The sequence below is a fragment of the Plecotus auritus genome (genome assembly GCF_963455305.1).
Source record: "Plecotus auritus genome assembly, chromosome: 5".
NCBI lineage: Eukaryota > Metazoa > Chordata > Mammalia > Chiroptera > Vespertilionidae > Plecotus > Plecotus auritus.
The window spans coordinates 174,313,663-174,332,258 of NC_137776.1; the positions used below are offsets into that span (position 1 = coordinate 174,313,663).

Here is an 18,596-nt window from a genome sequence, read left to right on the forward strand (position 1 = left end):
CCCATCAGTTCTGTTGTTCTGGACCACAGGGAGCGATACGTTAGAGAACCGTCATTCACCGGAATCCAGGCCCATCCAGACACTTCAGTCAGACAAGTGTTAACACGGTCCACTTGTGAATGGAGAGTGGACTGCCCTTAGCAGGGCGGAGAGGAAGTGAGCTACGTGGGCTGCCCACCCCGTTCCCTGGGACAGATGGGCCACGTGGCTTCTCTGGGTCTTAGTCATCCCAGACACTGTTTGGTGATGGTTCCATCAAATCGGATTGTCCTTCAGCCCAGGTAGAGAAGATAGCGTGGAATGGACATCCTCCTCTTGTTTATTCCTGAGAATGTAAGCGCGTAGAGAGTGTGGGGCCCTCTGGGTCAGGCAGGACCAGGACTCAGCAATGTGGAGGCCTCAGACCGTTTCCAAATCATCCCATTGTAGACTTTGGAAGGGAACTCCGAGGCCATTTGGTCTGGCTCATTCACTTTATCTATTTTTAAGTAAATTTTGTTGATTTTTCCCCCTTGTTACAAAAGCAATACATGTTCATTGTAGATAATTAAAAAAGCAGAACAGAGATAAGCAAAAACAAGAGAGAAAAAGTACCCATTATCTCACTTTGCAGACAAAGCCACTATTATGCATTTGCTGTATTTTTTTCCTTCTCTTTCTAAATAGACACACATGTAAGATTTCCACCCCAAATGAGATTATTCTGTAATAGTGTAACCTGTTTATAAACTTAATATGTCATGAATATCCTTTCATGTAACTCATGTTATTCCACAATATTACTTTTAGGGGCTATAAAATATTCCATTGCACCATTGAACTCTAATTGGTATTGCTGTTTCTATGTCATTGAACATTTGGTTTCTAAACTCTTGCTCGTTTAAATAGTGCCATGATGTCTATCCCCATAACTTAATCTTTGTGCACATCTACATTTTTATTTTATTTTTCAAAAATCCTAATAGTGATTCTAGCACCTCCACTTTACAGAGGAGAAAAAATCACAGCTCTGAGATGGGAATTGAGTTGCCCAAAGCTATACAGCAAATTCTTCACAGAGCTAAGATGAAATCTCAGGATTCCAAATGTTCATTCTTCTAGTCTTCATCAAATCTTCTGCTTCACTCCTATAGCTAGTAAATATCAGCTGCTTTCTAACATAGGATGGCTGGCCCTGGCCGATGTGGCTCAGTGGGTTGGGTGTCATCCCGTGCACTACAAGGTGGCTGGTTAGATTCCCAGTCAGGGTACATGCCTGGGTTGTGGGCTCGATCTCCAGTAAGGGGCATGCAGGAGGCAGCTGATTGATGTCTCACTCTCACATTGATGTTTCCCCTCTCTCTCCCTCTCCCTTCCTCTCTAAAAATCAGTTGAAAAACCTTAAGAATAAATAAATAAAACCTGATGGCTAGGTGACTAGAAATCACAGCATCCAGCCCTTGTTCTTCCACCGTCCCTTTCTATCCCATGCCCCTCATCACTGACCAGTCTCGGAATTCATACCTCCTTAGCTAAACCAGGTCTCTGTCCATCACAACACTCCATGAATCTAGCGCCAGGTGACACAAAACCTGTTTTCTATTCTTAGTTCAACTCCTTTGTTATACAGGAAGGGAAATGCAGTTCTCTAGCCTTTTTATACATTTTTATTGCACAATAATTTACATCAAGTAAACCTTGGTACAATATTATGAAGGTAGGTACTAGTATTCCCACTTGCAGTTGAGAAAGTTTAGGTGTGAATTTAAATAAAGAGTTCAGGGCTATGTACTGGCCTGTGTCATCTTCATATCTTGTGCTTATTCTGTCCACTAACCCTCTTAGCAGTGCTATGCAGACAGTTGATGGAATTGGACAGCAGCAAGAATGTCTGCCCACCAAGGCCTGAGCCGGGGAGCTTATCTTTCTCTGTCTCCCTCCAGGAGAATTCCTGAGTTTTGCCGATGACTTACTCTCTGGCCTGGGCACATCTTGTGTAGCAGCTGGTCGAAGCCACGGAGAGGTCCCCGAAGTCAGTATCTACTCCGTCATCTTCAAGTGTCTGGAGCCCGACGGCCTCTACAAGTAAGACCTGCTGGGTGCGTGGGGAGTGTGAAGCAGACAGGGCTGGTTTCAGTCTGGGAAGCGAGGCATGCATAGTCTGGCCAGGCCAACCCAGTGTTTTATAGGCCAGCCTGTGTGTGCACCTTGAGATGCTAAGGTTTCCAAGTATCCACTGGAGAAGCGTGGCCACAGTGAGTCATAGAATCATACTGGTTAGTGCTGAAGGGCCTGGGGAGGCCAGAAACCCAAAACCATATCTCCAGCTGGCAAAGAATCTGTAGGCCAAGAGGGAAAGAGGCAAGTTAGCAAGGAGGGCTGGGGCAGGTGCCCTTGCCTTGTGTTCTTTTCTCAGTTCCGTGATATCTCCTCTGAAAAATATTCTATTATATATATAAACATGCTATCTATATACACATATTAATGCATATATATATATATATATATATATATATATACATAAGTATATATGCATATACATGTATATACATATAAATTTTTAGTGATAGATCCAGCCAGTCCCTTAGAAATAGCAGCATTATCACTCCTTCATAGAGTACATTGGAGTCATTACATCCAAACTTCTGGAGATGAAAAAGGAGGTCATTATGAGCCTCCTCTGTAATCTCAGAGGGAAAAGGGGCTTATTTTTCTTTTGTTTCCCATCTCAGTGAGTGTTGCCACATCTGGATGCAGCCATCATAAGCTATAACATAGAATTCTAGAGACCAGTTTTCTTCCTGTACCCTAATCATGAAACGATAGACCAGCTCTCTTACCAACCTAGAAAGCTGTAGTTGTTAACAAGGTGAGCAGTATTATCACAATTATTGCAGTTATTAAACTCATTCATTTGTTTCTTTTATTTGCTCGCTCAGTGATTCATTCATGAATCCATCTACCCAACCAATCATTCATCCCTCCATTCATCTCTCTCTTCCTTCTTTCTTCCATCCATCCATCTATCCATCTATCCATCCATCCCTTCATCCCTTCCATTCATCCATCTATTTATTCACCCATTTATAGTCCATCACTCATTCACTTGTGTGTTCATCAGTTCTTTTATTCATTTGCATTTTTATTGACTCATCCAGTACTCATTTACTTATTCAGCAGCTATATTTTGAGGGTTTCCAATGTCTTGGCACTGGGCTAGGAAATGCAGGTGTGAATGTGATTATGACAAAGGTTCTAGCCTCAGATAACTTACAACCTAATTACGGTATGAAAGGCCACAGACCGTATATTCCAATCTGGATTTGACATTTTTAGATAAGTGACCATTAGATAAGTCGCTGTACCTCTAAGAGCTCCAGTAAAACAGAAATAATAAAACTTAGGATGCAGAGTTACATGAACATAAACAAGAAACCTCCTAGCAAAGTATCTAAGTATGCGCTCAATAAATAGTAGTCCCTCCACAATCTGTGAATCTCCCTTACCTCCAGAGCATTCTATCCCCAATTCCTCAGGGAGACCGTGACTTCTCTAAAGACCATGGTGAACACTCGACATATTCAGGCTCATTGGCAACACCCAACATATTCAAGCACCAAACTCAGGACTGTCACTGTAAGCTGAACATTGGGCCTTCTGACTCGGATTCTGCCACTGACTGAATAAGCACCTTGCGAAGATGTTGGTGCCAAGTTTTATTTTATGCAGAAAGGCAACCATCAATTGGGAACAATGAGAGCTCTAGGCACGGAATCCCCAAAGTGCAATAGGCTACAAGACCTCTTCCAGTGGGACATCTGGGCAGACTTCACAGAGGAGGTGGCATTGGCTTCTTCTTCTGGAAAAGAGGGCTGGTAATCGATCTTATCCCACAGGGTTACAGGGAAGAGCACTACATGAGAAACTCCATGCTCGGGGTTGACCAGATCACCTGGCCTCCAGGAGGCCTGCAGCATGTTAGTCACTTTCTTCCTCTTTCTGCTTCATTCTCCTTGACTTAGTTGCAGGTTATCTTTCTTTCAAGGATAATCCTGGAGGAGCTATACCCTGTGAGGCAGGTGGGGGGTCCCACTAGCCCTGGAAAGAATAACCATACAGGATCTTTCAGGAAGAAATAGGATAGAAAGAGAGCATGGGTCCAGGCCCCCGAGTTTTCATTAAGGACCGTTGGACACCAAACCCCTCATCCATGCTGCCAGAGCATGTAATGGAAGGATTCAGGGGGCACAGGTGTACAGGACCAATCTGTCAGGCAGGAAGTCTGGGTTCATATCCCACCACCATCACATCTGCCTCTGGGACCTTGAGCTAAACGTCCCTCTCCTTGTTTTACAATTTCAGCATCTTTAAAATGAAGGTGCATGAGATCGACCCCAGCTTGAGAGTTCTGGGAATGCATAGCTTTGCCATGGGCATTTTTCTCATTTGCCCCCTTCACCTCCTTCTGGGCTCTGGCCTTTCCAACTTTTCTACCTCTCTCACTTTTGTTTTGCCCTACTGCGCCTTTCTGAATCTCTGTCTCTTCTTGCCTTTCATTCTCTCTCTGTGTGTTTTCTGCATAGCACCCTGTCTTTGTCTGCCTGCCATTCTCCCAACTATTCCCTCTTCGCCTTCCTATTTATTCTCTTAATTTCTGTTACTGTGTGTGTCTCAGTTTCTCTGCTATTTCTTCTTTGAGTTTTGCTATCTTGTTCTCTCTGTCTGTCTCTTTCTCTCTCTAAATCAGGCCTCCTCCATCCCCATTTCCTCTCTCCACCCCACCTAGAGAGGCCAATTGCTTTTGCAGCCCGTCTATCATGCCATTTTACATAGTGCCGCGGGGTTGAGACCAACGGGAGGAGTGAAAGTCAAGGCTGGGTTTCTGTCCTAAGCTCACCCTGGTGTAACAAAACAGAAACAACAGTGCTCAGGCCCTATTTAAATTGAATTTCCTTGTTTGTTTCATTTGTTTTGCTTTTGAATGAAAGCAAACAAAAAGCAGCAGAGGGAGGGGGTCTGCAGAAGGTCTGACAGTGTGGCCAGCTCCTATACCCTTGGGTTGTTGGAGTTGGAGGGTGACCCTGAGCAGGAATCTCTACTCAGGATACATGGGCTGGGCCAGGCTGGGCATCCATGGCTCCTGCCCTTGCTTGGCCAGAGGCCTAGACACCCTCATTATTGCCGATCCCCGGTTTTCTATTATCCAAGGTAATTAGCCTCTGTCTTGTCTTGGCTGCCCTGACTTTCTCTAACCATGGATGACGGCCAAAGGGTCCTGAGCAAACATACAGTGGCAGCCAGGCCTGATTCCTGGGGTGGGGGGCTCATTCCCACACATTCGGAGGCTTGCCCCAGGCCCATCCTCACCTCCCTGGCCTCAGCTCTATGGAAGGAATGCCAAGGGAGCCTGGGTACTGCAACCACATGCCAACATTGAGGTCAAGAGTCAGACAGCAGTTCCCACACTTGCTCCCAGTGAGAGCTGGGGCTGCTTCTCGATCCCTCCTTGGGCCTCAGTGTTCTCATCTGTGAAATGGAAAGGTTGAACTCAGTGAGCTGTAAGACTTGCACATTGAGGTGGGGATGCAGGCTCCACACCAAAGTCTCCAGTCTTTGTACCTCTAGTACTTCCTGGATGATAGTCGTAGTCGTGGTAATCAGTTTATTGAGCATTCAGTACATGCCAGGAAATTGTGAAGGATGTTACTCGTACCATCTCATTTAATCCTCATCACAACTCTATGGATCTGGTGGTATCATTATCATCATCATCATCTTCATCTCCATCTTCATTATCACCTCTCACTTTATAGTTGAGAAAACTAGGGCTTAAAGGAGGAAACATTTTGCTTAAAGTCACATGACACAAAGAGATAGAGCTGAGATTCATACCCACGCTGACTCTCACACCCACCTTCCCCTTCCCTCCCTCCACATGCTGACTCTGTCCTGTCCACACACCTGTGGAGTTGGCAGAAGTACCTGGTGAGGGTCTGAGTGAAGAGTGGATGAGGTGCCTTCTAACTGCAAGCCACCCTGTTTGCAATGGAAAAAAAAAATACACAAATCCAACACTGGGGGCAGGAAGGGCCAGATCCAGCCTGCAGGTCCCTGGGGAAGGTACTTGTCACCTCATCTTCCTCATCTGTGAAGTGGAGCTAATTCATCTCATCACAAAATGCATATCATTGATCATACTTCCTCAAGTTGTTGCAAAGATGAAACCAGAGAGTACATGAGAAAGTGCTTGGAATGTTTTACCAGGTCCTGTACACATGAAGGGTTAGCATGATCACTGTCTGACAGAGAGAAGGGTTAGCATGATCACTGTCTGACAGAGAGAAGGGTTAGCATGATCACTGTGACAGAGAGAAGGGTTAACATGATCACTATCTGGCAGAGGGAAGGGTTAACATGATCATTGTCTGTCAGAGAGAAGGGTTAGCATGATCACTATCCGGCAGAAGGCAGCAGCCAGAGCGGAAGGCAGTAGATGTTTGAAGGCACATGCCTCTCCCCACCTCACACACAAATAGTTTAACGAGGCCTTTGCCATCAGAACCCAGCTGGGACACCTGCCCACTGTGTGGCCTCGGACTGACTTCTTAACCTCTCTGAGTGTGTTTTTCCATCCATAAAAGGAAATCATAATTCGACCTAATCCATAAGACAGTGAGGCTTCAATGACCTGAAACATGTAGAGAGCACAAGAGTGTCAAATCCACTGTCAGTACTTCATAAACAGGGGGAGGAGAGGCGTGACCATTACGCCGGCTATCCGGGATTCCGTACTTCACCTGAGCAGCTGTGCCTGGGCCACCCCTGCTGACACCCTTGTGCTCAGGGCATTCCAGCAGGATGGCAAGCTAAGCCTACCTCCACAGCCCTGGCCGGGGCCAACAAACAGTTAAACCCTGGAAGGGTACCAGGGCCCTGTTCTGCCCGGGCATAGCCTCCCAGTGCCATTTTTGAGATGCCCAGGATGCCCAGCTCTCAATGCTGAGTCGTTTTCCAGCGCCTCCGGAATGCCATGTGTTTCTGCAAACAAGTCTAGGCTCCTGGCCCAAGGATGCTCTTCCAAAAGCCCAGGGGGCTTGGAGCCTCGGAGGGAGCATCACTGGGTTCCTCATCAGCCCAGGACACCCTTCCCCGGACATAGCCTGGACAGCACATCGAAGGAGCAGCCAGGGCCACCACCATGGATACTACAATTATATAGTAGATGAAATCCCAAAGTTTCCCGTTATTTACATTCCTACCCTACCCTCTTCATTTCCTCTCTTCGTGCCAAGAATCAGCACAGAATTTACTGGGAACAGCATGAAAGTTGTCAGGAGCCCTCCAGGACTGGGTTTAAAAGTGCCTGCCCAGATGACGGGAGGCAGAGACAGGGATCACGGTGCTATGTGGCCTTGGGCAAGGAGTTGCCACTTTGGAGGCCACCAGGTCTTCATCTGGAGAGGAGGGATTGAATGGGACCCTCCCAGAGGGCTGCTTCATGATTTCAGAGTCTGTGCATCTCAAGAGATAACGGAAGCAGGAAGATGGGCTCAGGCCCCCGGCCATTAGAAAGAAAAGGGTTTGCCGCGGGTCCAAGAGCTTCTTCAGCCCTGAGGCTCCACACTTTCATGCATTTCCCTGACCTAGTCTGTTTAGTGGCCTCCCGAGTCACATCCCTGATGCAGCCGGACTCGCATCTGCGGAGACCTTCAGCTCCCAGGAGAAAGGAGATGGGCACAGAGGAAGCCTCCCCTGTGGACCCGGGATCCTGGGTCGCAGCCTCTGGGCCAGTGTGAGTGGAGGCCGAGGCCCAAGGTTGATCCAGGACACACCGGGGAAGGGAGCCAGGCTGCCCGACATGCCTGCCCTGCTCTCTACTGGTTTCTCTTCTCCCTGGGAAACTCTGCCTTTCTTCTTTCCAATTCTCCCTCCCTGTCTTCCCTGCTTTCCTTCCTTTCTTCCTTCCTTCCTTCCTTCCACCCCTCCCATTTTCTCAGCATCTCTCCTTTTTCCCCCCCTTTTGTGCATTTTTGTTATTGCTCTGTCTAACTCTTTTCTCTTCTTCCCTCTCTTTCTCCCCTTTGACTCTCTCATTCTCTCCCTGACTTGGTTCTTGGTCCTGGTCCTCTCTCTGTCACTGGGAATTCCATCCTCCTGTGGCTACCTGCTCTCTCTGCATCGGCCTGTCTCCTCTTCCTATCACTTCTCAGTCTCCATCTTGCTGGGTTCCTGGACCTCGCCTCTTCTACCCTCCTGAGCATTTTCCCTCCCACCCCCTCCACCTCTAAGTACAGAGGTCTGGGCCTATTATCTGACTCTGGGGTGGGCAGCCAGTTGGGTGTGGCCAAGGGGCCCAGAGCTCAGCAGGGGCCAGGACCTCCAATGTCTCCAAACCTTGGTGGAATGGGAATGTGCCTTGTCCTGTTGGTCAGGGGCTGGGGTCAGGGGGCAGCCTAGCCACTTAAGACTCAGTTCCATCTAGCACCAGGTCATGCTGACCTTCCACAGTGCGCAGCCGGGGGGCCTTAGAGAGGGGAAGAGCTGTCCTCAGGCCAGAAGCAAACACAGCTGCGCGTCCCAAGCCAAGAGAGGCTCGTAGAGGAAAAATAACCCTGTTTTTCAGCGACAGACAGTGAGGCTCCTAGGACGTGCTGGGGACTCTCAGGCCGCCTGTTTCTTTCCCCAAACTGCGTCAGGATTTCATCCAGGAATGGGACGCCAGCCAGGGCTCCCAAGGGACGGGGCATGGATGTGTGTGTGAGTGCGTGGAGGCTGGAGGGATGGGAGCTGAGGCCGTGCCGGGGAGCTGGGCCCTGAATACCGGGTGGAGGAGCTAGACTCTATCCCGCAGGCACGGGAGCCAGGAACGGCCTTTGAGGAGGGGCAGTCCGTATGTAAGCCTGTGTTTGTGGTGATGACGGTAACCTTGGTGTGGAGAACAGGCTACGTTGAGAGTCAGGGAGGAACTGGTGCAGGTAAAGGGGAAGGGCGGGCCCTCACACATTTGGGGATCCGAGGAATGGTGCCCTTCCCCAGGGAGTCAGGCATACGCAGGGCCAAAGCATCACAGCGTGGGCTCAGCGCGGTTCTGGAAACATCTGGAAACAGCTTTTCCTGTTCCTGATAACTGACTGCAGGACCGAGCGTGCCGGGAAAGGACGGACTGGTTGGGCATCTGCACAGCTCCCCACACTGAGCCAGGTACTTGGGATTCAGAACTAACGAAGCCAAACCAGGTCTCTGCCCCTGTGTTGCTCACAGTCCTGGCAGGGAGGCCAAAGAGAAGGCAGTTATACATGCATGCTTCACGTCACGCTCTGCTGGGAAAGCCAGGGGCTGGGGACGCCAAGGAAGGGCTGTTGCAGCCAGGGCCACTGCACAGTCTTCCTGAGGAAATGGGAGGAGGAGGGGGCACTGGGTTTCATAGTGCCGTCCCCCTCCCCCAAATTGATGCCAGCCTGACGCCTCAAGGTGACCTTATTTGGTACTAGAGTCTTTGCAAATGTAATGAGTTAGGAAGCGAGCTGAGATCATACCGCATTAGGTGGGTCCCGAAATCCGAGATGGCAACCAGAGGCACTATACGAAGGGAAGAGGACACAGAAAGACACCAGAGAAAAGGCCAGGGGAGGCAGACAGAGATCGAAGTGATGCTCCCACAAGCCAAGGAGTGCCGATGCCATCGGCAGCTGGGAGTGGCAGGGAAGGAGTCTCTCCAGGAGCCTGCAGGGGGGGGCGTGGCCCTGCCCATGTCTTCATTTCAGATCTCTAGCCTCCGGACCAGCGGTCACCAACTGGTGGACCGTGGACCACTGGTGGTCCGTGAGGCCAAAAGGTTGGCGACCGCTGCTCCAGATGTGAGGAGCTACGTTTCTATGGTTCTAAGCCACCACACCTGTGGCCATCTGTTGGCAGCCCCAGAAAACTCATGCAGGGAAGCAGAGGGCTTCAAGCAGAGGACAGACTATGAGGAGCCTGGGAGCCGAGAGGCACAGCTGCTGTGGCAGAGAGTGTAGCTGGGGGGCGAGGGCAGGGGAGTGCAGCACTGGGGCTGTGGATGGCGGCGAGCACCTCGTCAGCCACACCGGGGCCCAGGCAGCATGGCGAAGGCTCAAGGGGGAAGGGAGGTGTGAACAAGCTGCATGGCTTCAGGGAAGAGCTGGCTTTCAGGGGGAAGGCCGAGTGTCAGGAAGCGTTCAGAGGAGAGGAAGCAGGCCACCGAAGGCCCTAGAAATGATGTCCCTGAGGGACATTTGCGGGAGCTGGACCGTTTGTTAAAAGAAAACACAGAGGAGGGTGGCCCCCTCTTCAGCTCTCAGTAGAGCTATGCAGGAGTCAGAGGCCACAAGTGTGGGCGCTCGGACCTGAGGGAGCAGGACGAGGTGAAAAGCTGCGAGGGAGGCAGGTTTCAGGTCACTCTCAGGAAGCGCTCTGCTGCAGGCCCTCGGTGGGGTGGCCGTCCCAGGGGGCAGCCAGAGCCCCCTGCTCAGGGCAGCAGGATGCTGGGGGAGGTGAGGCAAGCTCTCAGCTGGGCTCTGTAAGGAGGACGTTGAAAGTGATGGCGATGGACAGTGTGCCAGGTGCTCTACAACAGGGAGCAGTGGGGCCTGTGGTAAACTAGAGATGCAGCAGAGGATACTTAGCCACAGCTAGTCATTCATATGGGAGCACGCAGACCCAGTGTTGAGAATGTTTACAAGCCGTAAGTTTAGATGTTTAAGTGGAATCTCGGAATTAGTGCTGGCCAGCCGCCAATTTAAAGTTGGTCATTTTTTAGTGCACAAGTAGCCTGCAGGTCACTGATTTGGAACCTCTCATTTAGAGCAACACTATCAGGGTATAGATGGGGAAGGTGAGGCCCCAGGGGACCCTGGGCCTTCACAGTCAAGGCAGAGCCAGGATTAACACAGGGGGCCTGACATCCAGTCCGGGGCTCTTACCTGTACCTTGGGGTCACCTTGTTAAGAGGAAAGAGCAGAGACAGCTCTGCCTGAGGAGGGATCCCGGGGTGGGGTCCCAAGCCACACTACGCCTGACCCCAGCGTGGCTGCCCATCCACCAGGGGCCTTGGACAAAGACCTGCCTCTTTCTGAGGCTCAGGGTCTTCATTGTTCCAGTGGGAGGATTAGATGGAGAGTCCCTTTCTTTCCTTGCTGACCCTCTAGGACTCAAGGAACTCCTGGGGATAGGAATGACCCCAGGCTAGCAGCCAGGTCTCCCAGCTTTCCCCTGCATCCAGTGTCCTAGCCGTGGGCCCATCACTGCCTGCTGAGGGCCCGCTGCCCACCCACCCCTGGCTCCCACCTCCAACCGTGGACAGACTGTTGCTGTTAATAGTCTTGACGTCATCACTGGAAAGGTGTTAGCAGACTGCAGGGAATCGCCATCAATGATGTGTAGAAACTCAGAGGCAAGACAGAATCCAGATTTCTGGCTTTTTTTTTTTCCTGCTCTGTTCTCCTTTCTCCTAAGGACAGACTCCTCCTCTTCTGCCAACAACCCTCTTCTGCTTTCACATTTGAATCAATGCATAATGGAGCTCGAGGCATCAGACATTGACTGAACTGTCTCTCTTTCTAGGAGAAACTAAAGCTCAGAGAGGACATGAGGCCTGCCCGAGGTCACCCAGAGAACCAGGGTCAGCGCTGAACCAGGGTCAGAGCTGCACGAGGGCTCTTAGCTCTCACGTTAGCCCCCTGCTGCTCCCCTGTCCCAGATCGAACAAGAAGGTGCCCTGAGCCTGGGTGTCTGGGAGCCTAAGTGTCTGGGCTTTTTACTCAGACTGTCCTAGGGTCAATTCAAACTCCAGGCACTGTCTGGCTGTACAAGATACTGATTTCCCCCGGGTCTCCGTTTTCACATGTGTAAGGTCCAGGTAGTGCTAATTCCTATGTTAGAGTTTTCATTTCGACACAAACAGAGAGTGGTTAACACATGCAGAGCTCCCAGGCATAACATGTCCAGCACACAGACAGTACTCAATATCAGGAACACACCAAGTACATATGTGCCTTTGGTAGGTCTTTATCTGGGATGACCATGGAGGGGATGCATCGTCAGCTCATTGTCCTGCCCACTCTAAGCTGCTCCCATTTCTCTGTTCTCTCTCAGCATCTCTGAGGAACCCTTGGACACAAGATGTGGCAAATCTGGGATTGTTTCCCCCTAATGTCTAACATAACAAGAGGTGCCTTCCCTCATTCCTTTTTATCTTTTACTTTTTTGAACCCATCTCTAATATAGTTCCCAGGATCATAGGAAAACTAAGATGGTCAGTGACCTGAATGGGACAGGTTTCAGAAATCATGTTTTAGGGACCTGTGAATCCCTGACATGTGGCCTGGCATTTGTAGGTGCCCAATTCAGCAAACAACAAGGGTCAATAATAGGGATCGCAGGTTGAATGGATGGTCAGTCCTTCCTGTAAATGTCTAGAGCTATGAACCGAGGATATAGCTCCTCGCCCCTGCCTGCCTCTCACATCTATCCAGCTGTACTGCCTGCCACATAATGTGTTAAGATTTCTATTCCACTAACTCACTGAAATTTCACAATATGGTACCCTCTAAGGCAAGCATGTCAAACTCACGGTTGGCGGGTCGCACGTGCCGGCTGTGAGTTTGACATGCTTGCTCTAAGGTAGCAGAAACTACCATAACTTCATTTTATACATAAGGAAACAAAGACAGAAAAGCTAACCAACTTACCCACGGTCACCTAATCAGTAAATGGCAGAACCATGAGTCTAACCCAAGATATCTGGCTCCAGAGTCTACACTTGTAGGTCATGCATTCCTCATGTAGGCAGTGGTGTGGCTGAAATTTGAAATCGTATGGCTCAGGTTGAAAGAGCTGTGCCCAGTGTTGGGGATACACTTGGAAGCTGCTAATTATCCTGGACTAGAAAGTGACTTTCCCCATAATGACGGCACGGGAGTTTTGAGGGCTATAATCTCTAACAGCCAGCGAGCCTTTGGGGAGGTGCAAATGCTGGGGTCTGGAAGAACGGATGACATTGACCTTTTAGAACCAGGGAGCACAGGCAGAGGAAACAGCTGAAATAAAGACTAGGAGGTGGGAGTTGAAGGGACATAGGAGGGAACAGCAGAAGTGCAGGGTAGTTGAGATAAAGAGCATACGAGGTTAGAGGAGCAGGACTGGCGAGGCCTGTAATGCAGACTAAGGAGCCATTCCCCCATTCTGAACAGCAGTGAGAAGGCCACAGATTGCATTTTCGAATGATCTCTGTGGAGTATGGGTTGGAGTAGGGAGACTTAGGGTGCTGTTACAATAGTCGTGGTGAGAGAGAATGCATGTGCAGTTATAACAATGGCAGCAGGGGACGTGGAGAGGAAGTGGATGAAGAGACTCAGGATATGGGGTGTTTGTGCTCAGTTTTCTTTGGGAACCTATCAAAGGACCACTAATAAGCCAGCCTCCATGCAAACTTATCATGGACTCCAAAATGTTAAAGTCCGGGTTCAAATCCTGACTCTACCCTTTGAAAAAAAACCACCTAACTTTTGAGACCAAGCCTTTTCCTGCATCCAAAAAAAAAAAAAAAAAAAAAAAATGGGCATAATAAATTCTACTCTAGTACATGTGAAATTAAAAAAAAAAAATTCTAGATGTTAAGTTCTGGCACCTAGTAGGCCCTTTATGCATATCGGTCTCCTCCCATTTGTTTTAGTCTTATTGCAGTAAACATTCCTATTCATTCTCTCTCTCCCTCCACCCCCTTGCTGCCCAGCTTCCCTCTCTCTGTCCCTCTTTCCCCAGGATGCCAGAAATGAAATAACATTCTTTGCATGTTTGTTCTAAAGCTCCTGGCAGCCTTCCCACAGACCCCTGGCTGGGTCAGGACTCATTTGCATTAGCATGTGTGAGGCCAGCGCGAAGGGGAGGAGAGGCCCTGTTTGCAGGGAGTTTCATCAGGCGTCCCTGCCAGAAAAAGGAGAAGTTACTGTTTCTTTCTGGGAAACATTCACAGATTCATACAAGCAGGGAGAGCAGGGGGATCTACCTCAGTTGTGGAGAGGTCAGTGGGTGGGGGAGCAGCCTGCCTGACTCCCAAGGCCTGACGCATCTCCTCTTGTCCTTATCAGGGGCCTACCCCCAAAACTCTCTCCTTCGGGGTGTGCAGTCATTTAAGACCATGACGAGAGCTTTTTTAATCACATCTATGGCCTACAACAGGAAGAGGGAAGACACTCAGAAGCTCCAGGATAAATAAACAGCAATTTTGCTGGCTTCTAGGTGGATATTAAATCCACAAAAGCATCTTAAAAAAAGAAGAGGAGAATATCCCTAGAGTTTTTTGTTTGCTTTTGCTTTAATCCTGTGAGTTTTTAAATAACATGTTGTCTTGGATTTAAACTTGCTTCCAGGAATCTCAGTAGCCTTGTTCAAATCCAGATGACCAAGGGCAGGCCCCAGGGAGTCCCCCGGAGGCATCTCAGGAGTGCCAGTGGCACTATGCGAGGTGACACAAGGATTGTACCATTTTCGGAGAGGCAGGTGGAGTTCCTGGTATTTTATTAGGCAGCCTCCCATACCTTTCCGTTGCTCTTTTTTAGTTCCTAGCCCAGCTATGTCTCCTTCAGGCAAGACTTTTGACTTCTCTTTCCTAATAGTATTCCTGTAAAGACATCAGAGGAAAAGCGAAAGAATCATGATAGGAATAGCTATGATTTAAAGAGGGTTTTGATATGCTAGGCATGTTCTAAATGCTTTATATAAACTATTTCATCCTTCCTCTCAATAACCCCAGGAGGGCAGTATTTTATTGTCCCCATTTTACAGATGAGAAAGCCCAGAAGAGTTGAGACATTTGCCTGATGTCACGCACCAGTCAGGAGCAGAGCCAGGATTTACATTCAGACAGGCTGGCTCCAGAGCCCACGGTCCCTAATCATTAACTAGCCCAGCCTCCGGGAAAGTCACAGTAGCATGTAATGAGCCTCCTGCACACCAAGTCTTGTGCTCTCACCCATCACAGGGCCTTGGCACATGCTGCATCTCCTCTTCATCCTTCAGTTCTCAGCCTGAATGGTGCTTCTTCAGAATAGCATTCCTAGAACCCATCATCTCAATTATGTTCCCCATCCCTTTCCATGATTGCAATGATTAAACTTGGCAATGGCCTATTTAGCGTGTCCTCATAAACTTGATCGTCTATGAGGGTGAAGAGGGTGAATGTTTTATTTATCTCTGTATACTCAGCTTCAGACATGCAGAAAGCACTCAATAAATACTTATTGGCTAAATAAATGGATACATGTAATATTACATTTAATCATAGCTATCATCCAATGACACAGACCTGGTTTCCCCCCTCACGTTAGAGAAAAATAAATGAAGGCCCACAGAGGTTTCATGAGTTGGGCAGCGTCGCAGAGGGTGTCAATGGCAGAACAGGGATTAGAAGGCAGGTCTTTTCTGATCTCAGAGCTCATGCTCTGAGCCTCTGCACTACATTCCCTCCTGCGGGGCCTATTATAAGGGACCAACAGAAGGAACAGACATGGTGCCTGCCCTATAGAGCTTCCTGTTCTACTGGAGGGGACAGATGTGTACACAATTACCATGCCACAAGCCAAGAATAATCAGTGAACTGATTGCACAGCATCAAGCAGATCAGCTGTGGGAAGAAGGTGGGGAAACAGGAAGTGTTTGCCGCCCAGGAAAGACCTCTTCCAGCCTTCCTCTACTTACCCAGGGCACACTTACTCCCTAAGGGTGTGCTCAAGTGTAGCCTCCTCCCTGTAAGCATTGCTATTTATTTGTTCCTCTTGCTTTAGAGTGTGGGCTTCTTTCTCAGCATGGCTTTGCACTGCCTTCTAGGGAGGTGAACACCCCATCGTCCCTGCCACCATGGAGCTCATGATAACACGTGTCCCTTGACGTGAGAGCTCAGAGGAAAGAACACCTCTCAGCCCGGTGAAAGCTGTGTGGAAAGGGTGACATTTTAGCTGAGTTTTAAAGGATGAACAGGGTCAGTTAGATGAAGGTATGGAGAGAAGGGGAGGTGGTTTTCCAGGAAGAGGGAGCCTTATGGGTAAAGTTATTGAAGATCAAGGCAACGTAGCAATTTACAAACCCTACTGAAGCCACCATGGGGCAATGGGGCAAATGTGGGTGATGAGGCTGAAGAGGCTGGTGAAGCTCAAATCATCAAGGGGCTTTGTTGCCAGACTGAGGGGTGGACTTGATCTTGACGGGAAGGGAGCCATTAAGGGTTGGAGCCAGCTGCTTAGCAGGCATTGTCAGATTGCTCGTTCGGAAGATCTCTGGCTAATAGACTGGTAGTAGGTTGGAGGTGGAAGAGAACTGTAGGAAGCAGATAAGGAAGCTCTTCCCAAGGCCTGGGGGAGAGGCAGAGAGGTCTAGTGTGGGCCAGACCTGAAGGAGGGTGCTTGCAATCTGCAGTATCCGATGAACAGGATGAGAGAGGGCGAGGGGTGAGCCAGAGGCAGCTCATCAGCAAATATCCTGCCTGATGCTTATTGGCCAGAATTCTACTTCAATCCCTGGCCTGTTCGGCTGGCTCAAGGCAGGGCAGGGCCAGCAGCAACCAGGAAACGTTTTCCAAGCACCTGCGATGGACCATAGCTCTCCTCCAGGAGTTATGAAATAAGTAAGCCTATGTAAATTGGCAAAAGTCCCATTATTCCCTTTCTAATTTTAAAGAGTATTTGGCCTCCTCTGTTTCTGAAACAGCAAGAAATTCTTCTGGGATGTCACTACCATGCGAGGGGCTGACGGGGTTGAAAGAGGCATGAGATGTGGTTTCTTTCTCCCAGGGAACTCACACGCGAGTGGGGATGACAACTAAGGAGAGATGAAGACAGGGTCGTTCACGGCTTTGGGTCTTAGATATTAAGACATGCAGAGGAAGGAGCAATTAGCCCAAATGAACAGTTGTAGGCCTTTCCCGCAGCCTGGACAGTTGGTTCTGGGCCAGGCGAGGGAGACCCAACCAAAGTGGCAGAGCCAGGCAGTGGTAGAAGTTGTGTTTGCTGGTCACTAGGTTGAGCTGCCGAGCTGAGCAAGGGGCAGTCCTCCTTCCAGGACGAGTCCGCTAGAGCCCAGTTAACGATAACAATGACCTCCCCCCACCACTTCTTAAGCACTTAGAAACGAGCCAGATACTACATCAAGTGTGTGATTAAACAGCATTATCTTGTTTAATCTTTGCGACAACTTTCTGAAGGATTTTCTGGAGGACATATGGGTCTGCACTCTTGGATATGAGTGACAGAAACTCACAGTTGCTTCTCAGAAAAAAGTGGAATATATCCACTTAAGGAAAGTCCTACAGGTGTGCTGATGGCAGCCCTGGAGGGGTCCAGGAGTCCAGATGATAGATAGCTAAGGACTCTGTTTCTTTCTTTACTCCACTTCCCGGAGCATTGGCTGCATCCTGGGGTGGGTGTTTCTTAGAGGGGGAAGTGGATATGGACCTCGGCAGCCATGGGCTTTGCTGATCCTTTATGCCTGTGATCTCAGACACACACACACACACCCTTTCCCTTACATCCCTATCAACCCCCAGGAAAGGATTGTGGTCGCCTTGCTTGGCTGGTGTCACCACTTATACAGTGGGAGGCGGGGACATCAGAATGACAGTCCTACCCAAATCACAAGTGGAGAAATGGTTCTCAAGTGGATGCAGGCACCCTGCTCCCAGCAAAGCAGGAGCAGAGGCTCGGTAAGGAAAGCAAACTCAACCGAAGCAAACATTGTTGTCCTCAGTGTACCATCTTCATTCCATAGATGAGGAAATAGGGGCTCACAGGGATGGAGCCCAGAGCAGTGTCCATGTCAAGGTCTTTCTTTTTTTTTTTAAAATGTATTTTATTGACTTTTTTTACAGAGAGGAAGGGAGAGGGATAGAGAGTTAGAAACATCAATAAGAGAGAAACATCGATCAGCTGCCTCCTGCACACCTCCCACTGGGGATGTGCCCGCAACCAAGGTACATGCCCTTGACCAGAATCGAACCTGGGACCTTTCAGTCCGCAGGCCGACGCTCTATCCACTGAGCCAAACCGGTTAGGGCAATGTCAGGGTCTTTCTGATGCCATCAGCCTGGATCCCTAACTCCTGTGCTGTCCTGCCTCACTGAGGAAGGTGAGGAGGTGGGAAGCCCCACTGAGGTCCAGCAAGCAGTCCCCCAACAGGGGACTAGGCAGGGAGAGTCACGGAGAGAACAGACTGGTGTGAACGAGAAGCAGGGGCTGGAAGGAACTGCCTAGAAGTCCCAGCCTCATGCTTGGGCTTCAGGAAGCTTTCACTGAACAGTGATGCCCAGACTCGTTGACAGACAGCAGAGAGATGGAAGGTGGGTGGACTGGCCAAGAAGCAGCAGAGCAGGAGTGTCTGGGTGCTGCCTAGTCCTTGGAGCCACCCAGACCTCCCGGGGCTGCTTCCGCAAGAAGGGACAGTTTGTCTTCCAAGTCAAGGTGAATGCAGCACCAGGCGGTCTGGGCCCAGCGTTTCTGTGCATGCGGCTCTATCACTCCGCCACCGCGTCTGTCCTTGACGAGAAAGCCCCCTCCCCACCCTCCCGGCGAGCATCACATTCTCTGAATGTGAAATGTGGGCCATACACCCTG

General features: G+C 49.5%; 1 protein-coding gene across 3 annotated transcripts in view; it reads left to right on the forward strand.

The window, feature by feature from the left end:
* ASTN2 (astrotactin 2) overlaps positions 1–18,596 on the forward strand; it is a 765,958-nt gene that overhangs the window by 714,400 nt on the left and 32,962 nt on the right. For all 3 annotated transcript variants that reach the window (XM_080667806.1, XM_080667807.1, XM_080667808.1), the window contains one exon: positions 1,923–2,064. In XM_080667806.1, coding sequence (XP_080523932.1) covers positions 1,923–2,064 — 142 coding nt within the window. The remainder of the gene's footprint in view (positions 1–1,922; positions 2,065–18,596) is intronic.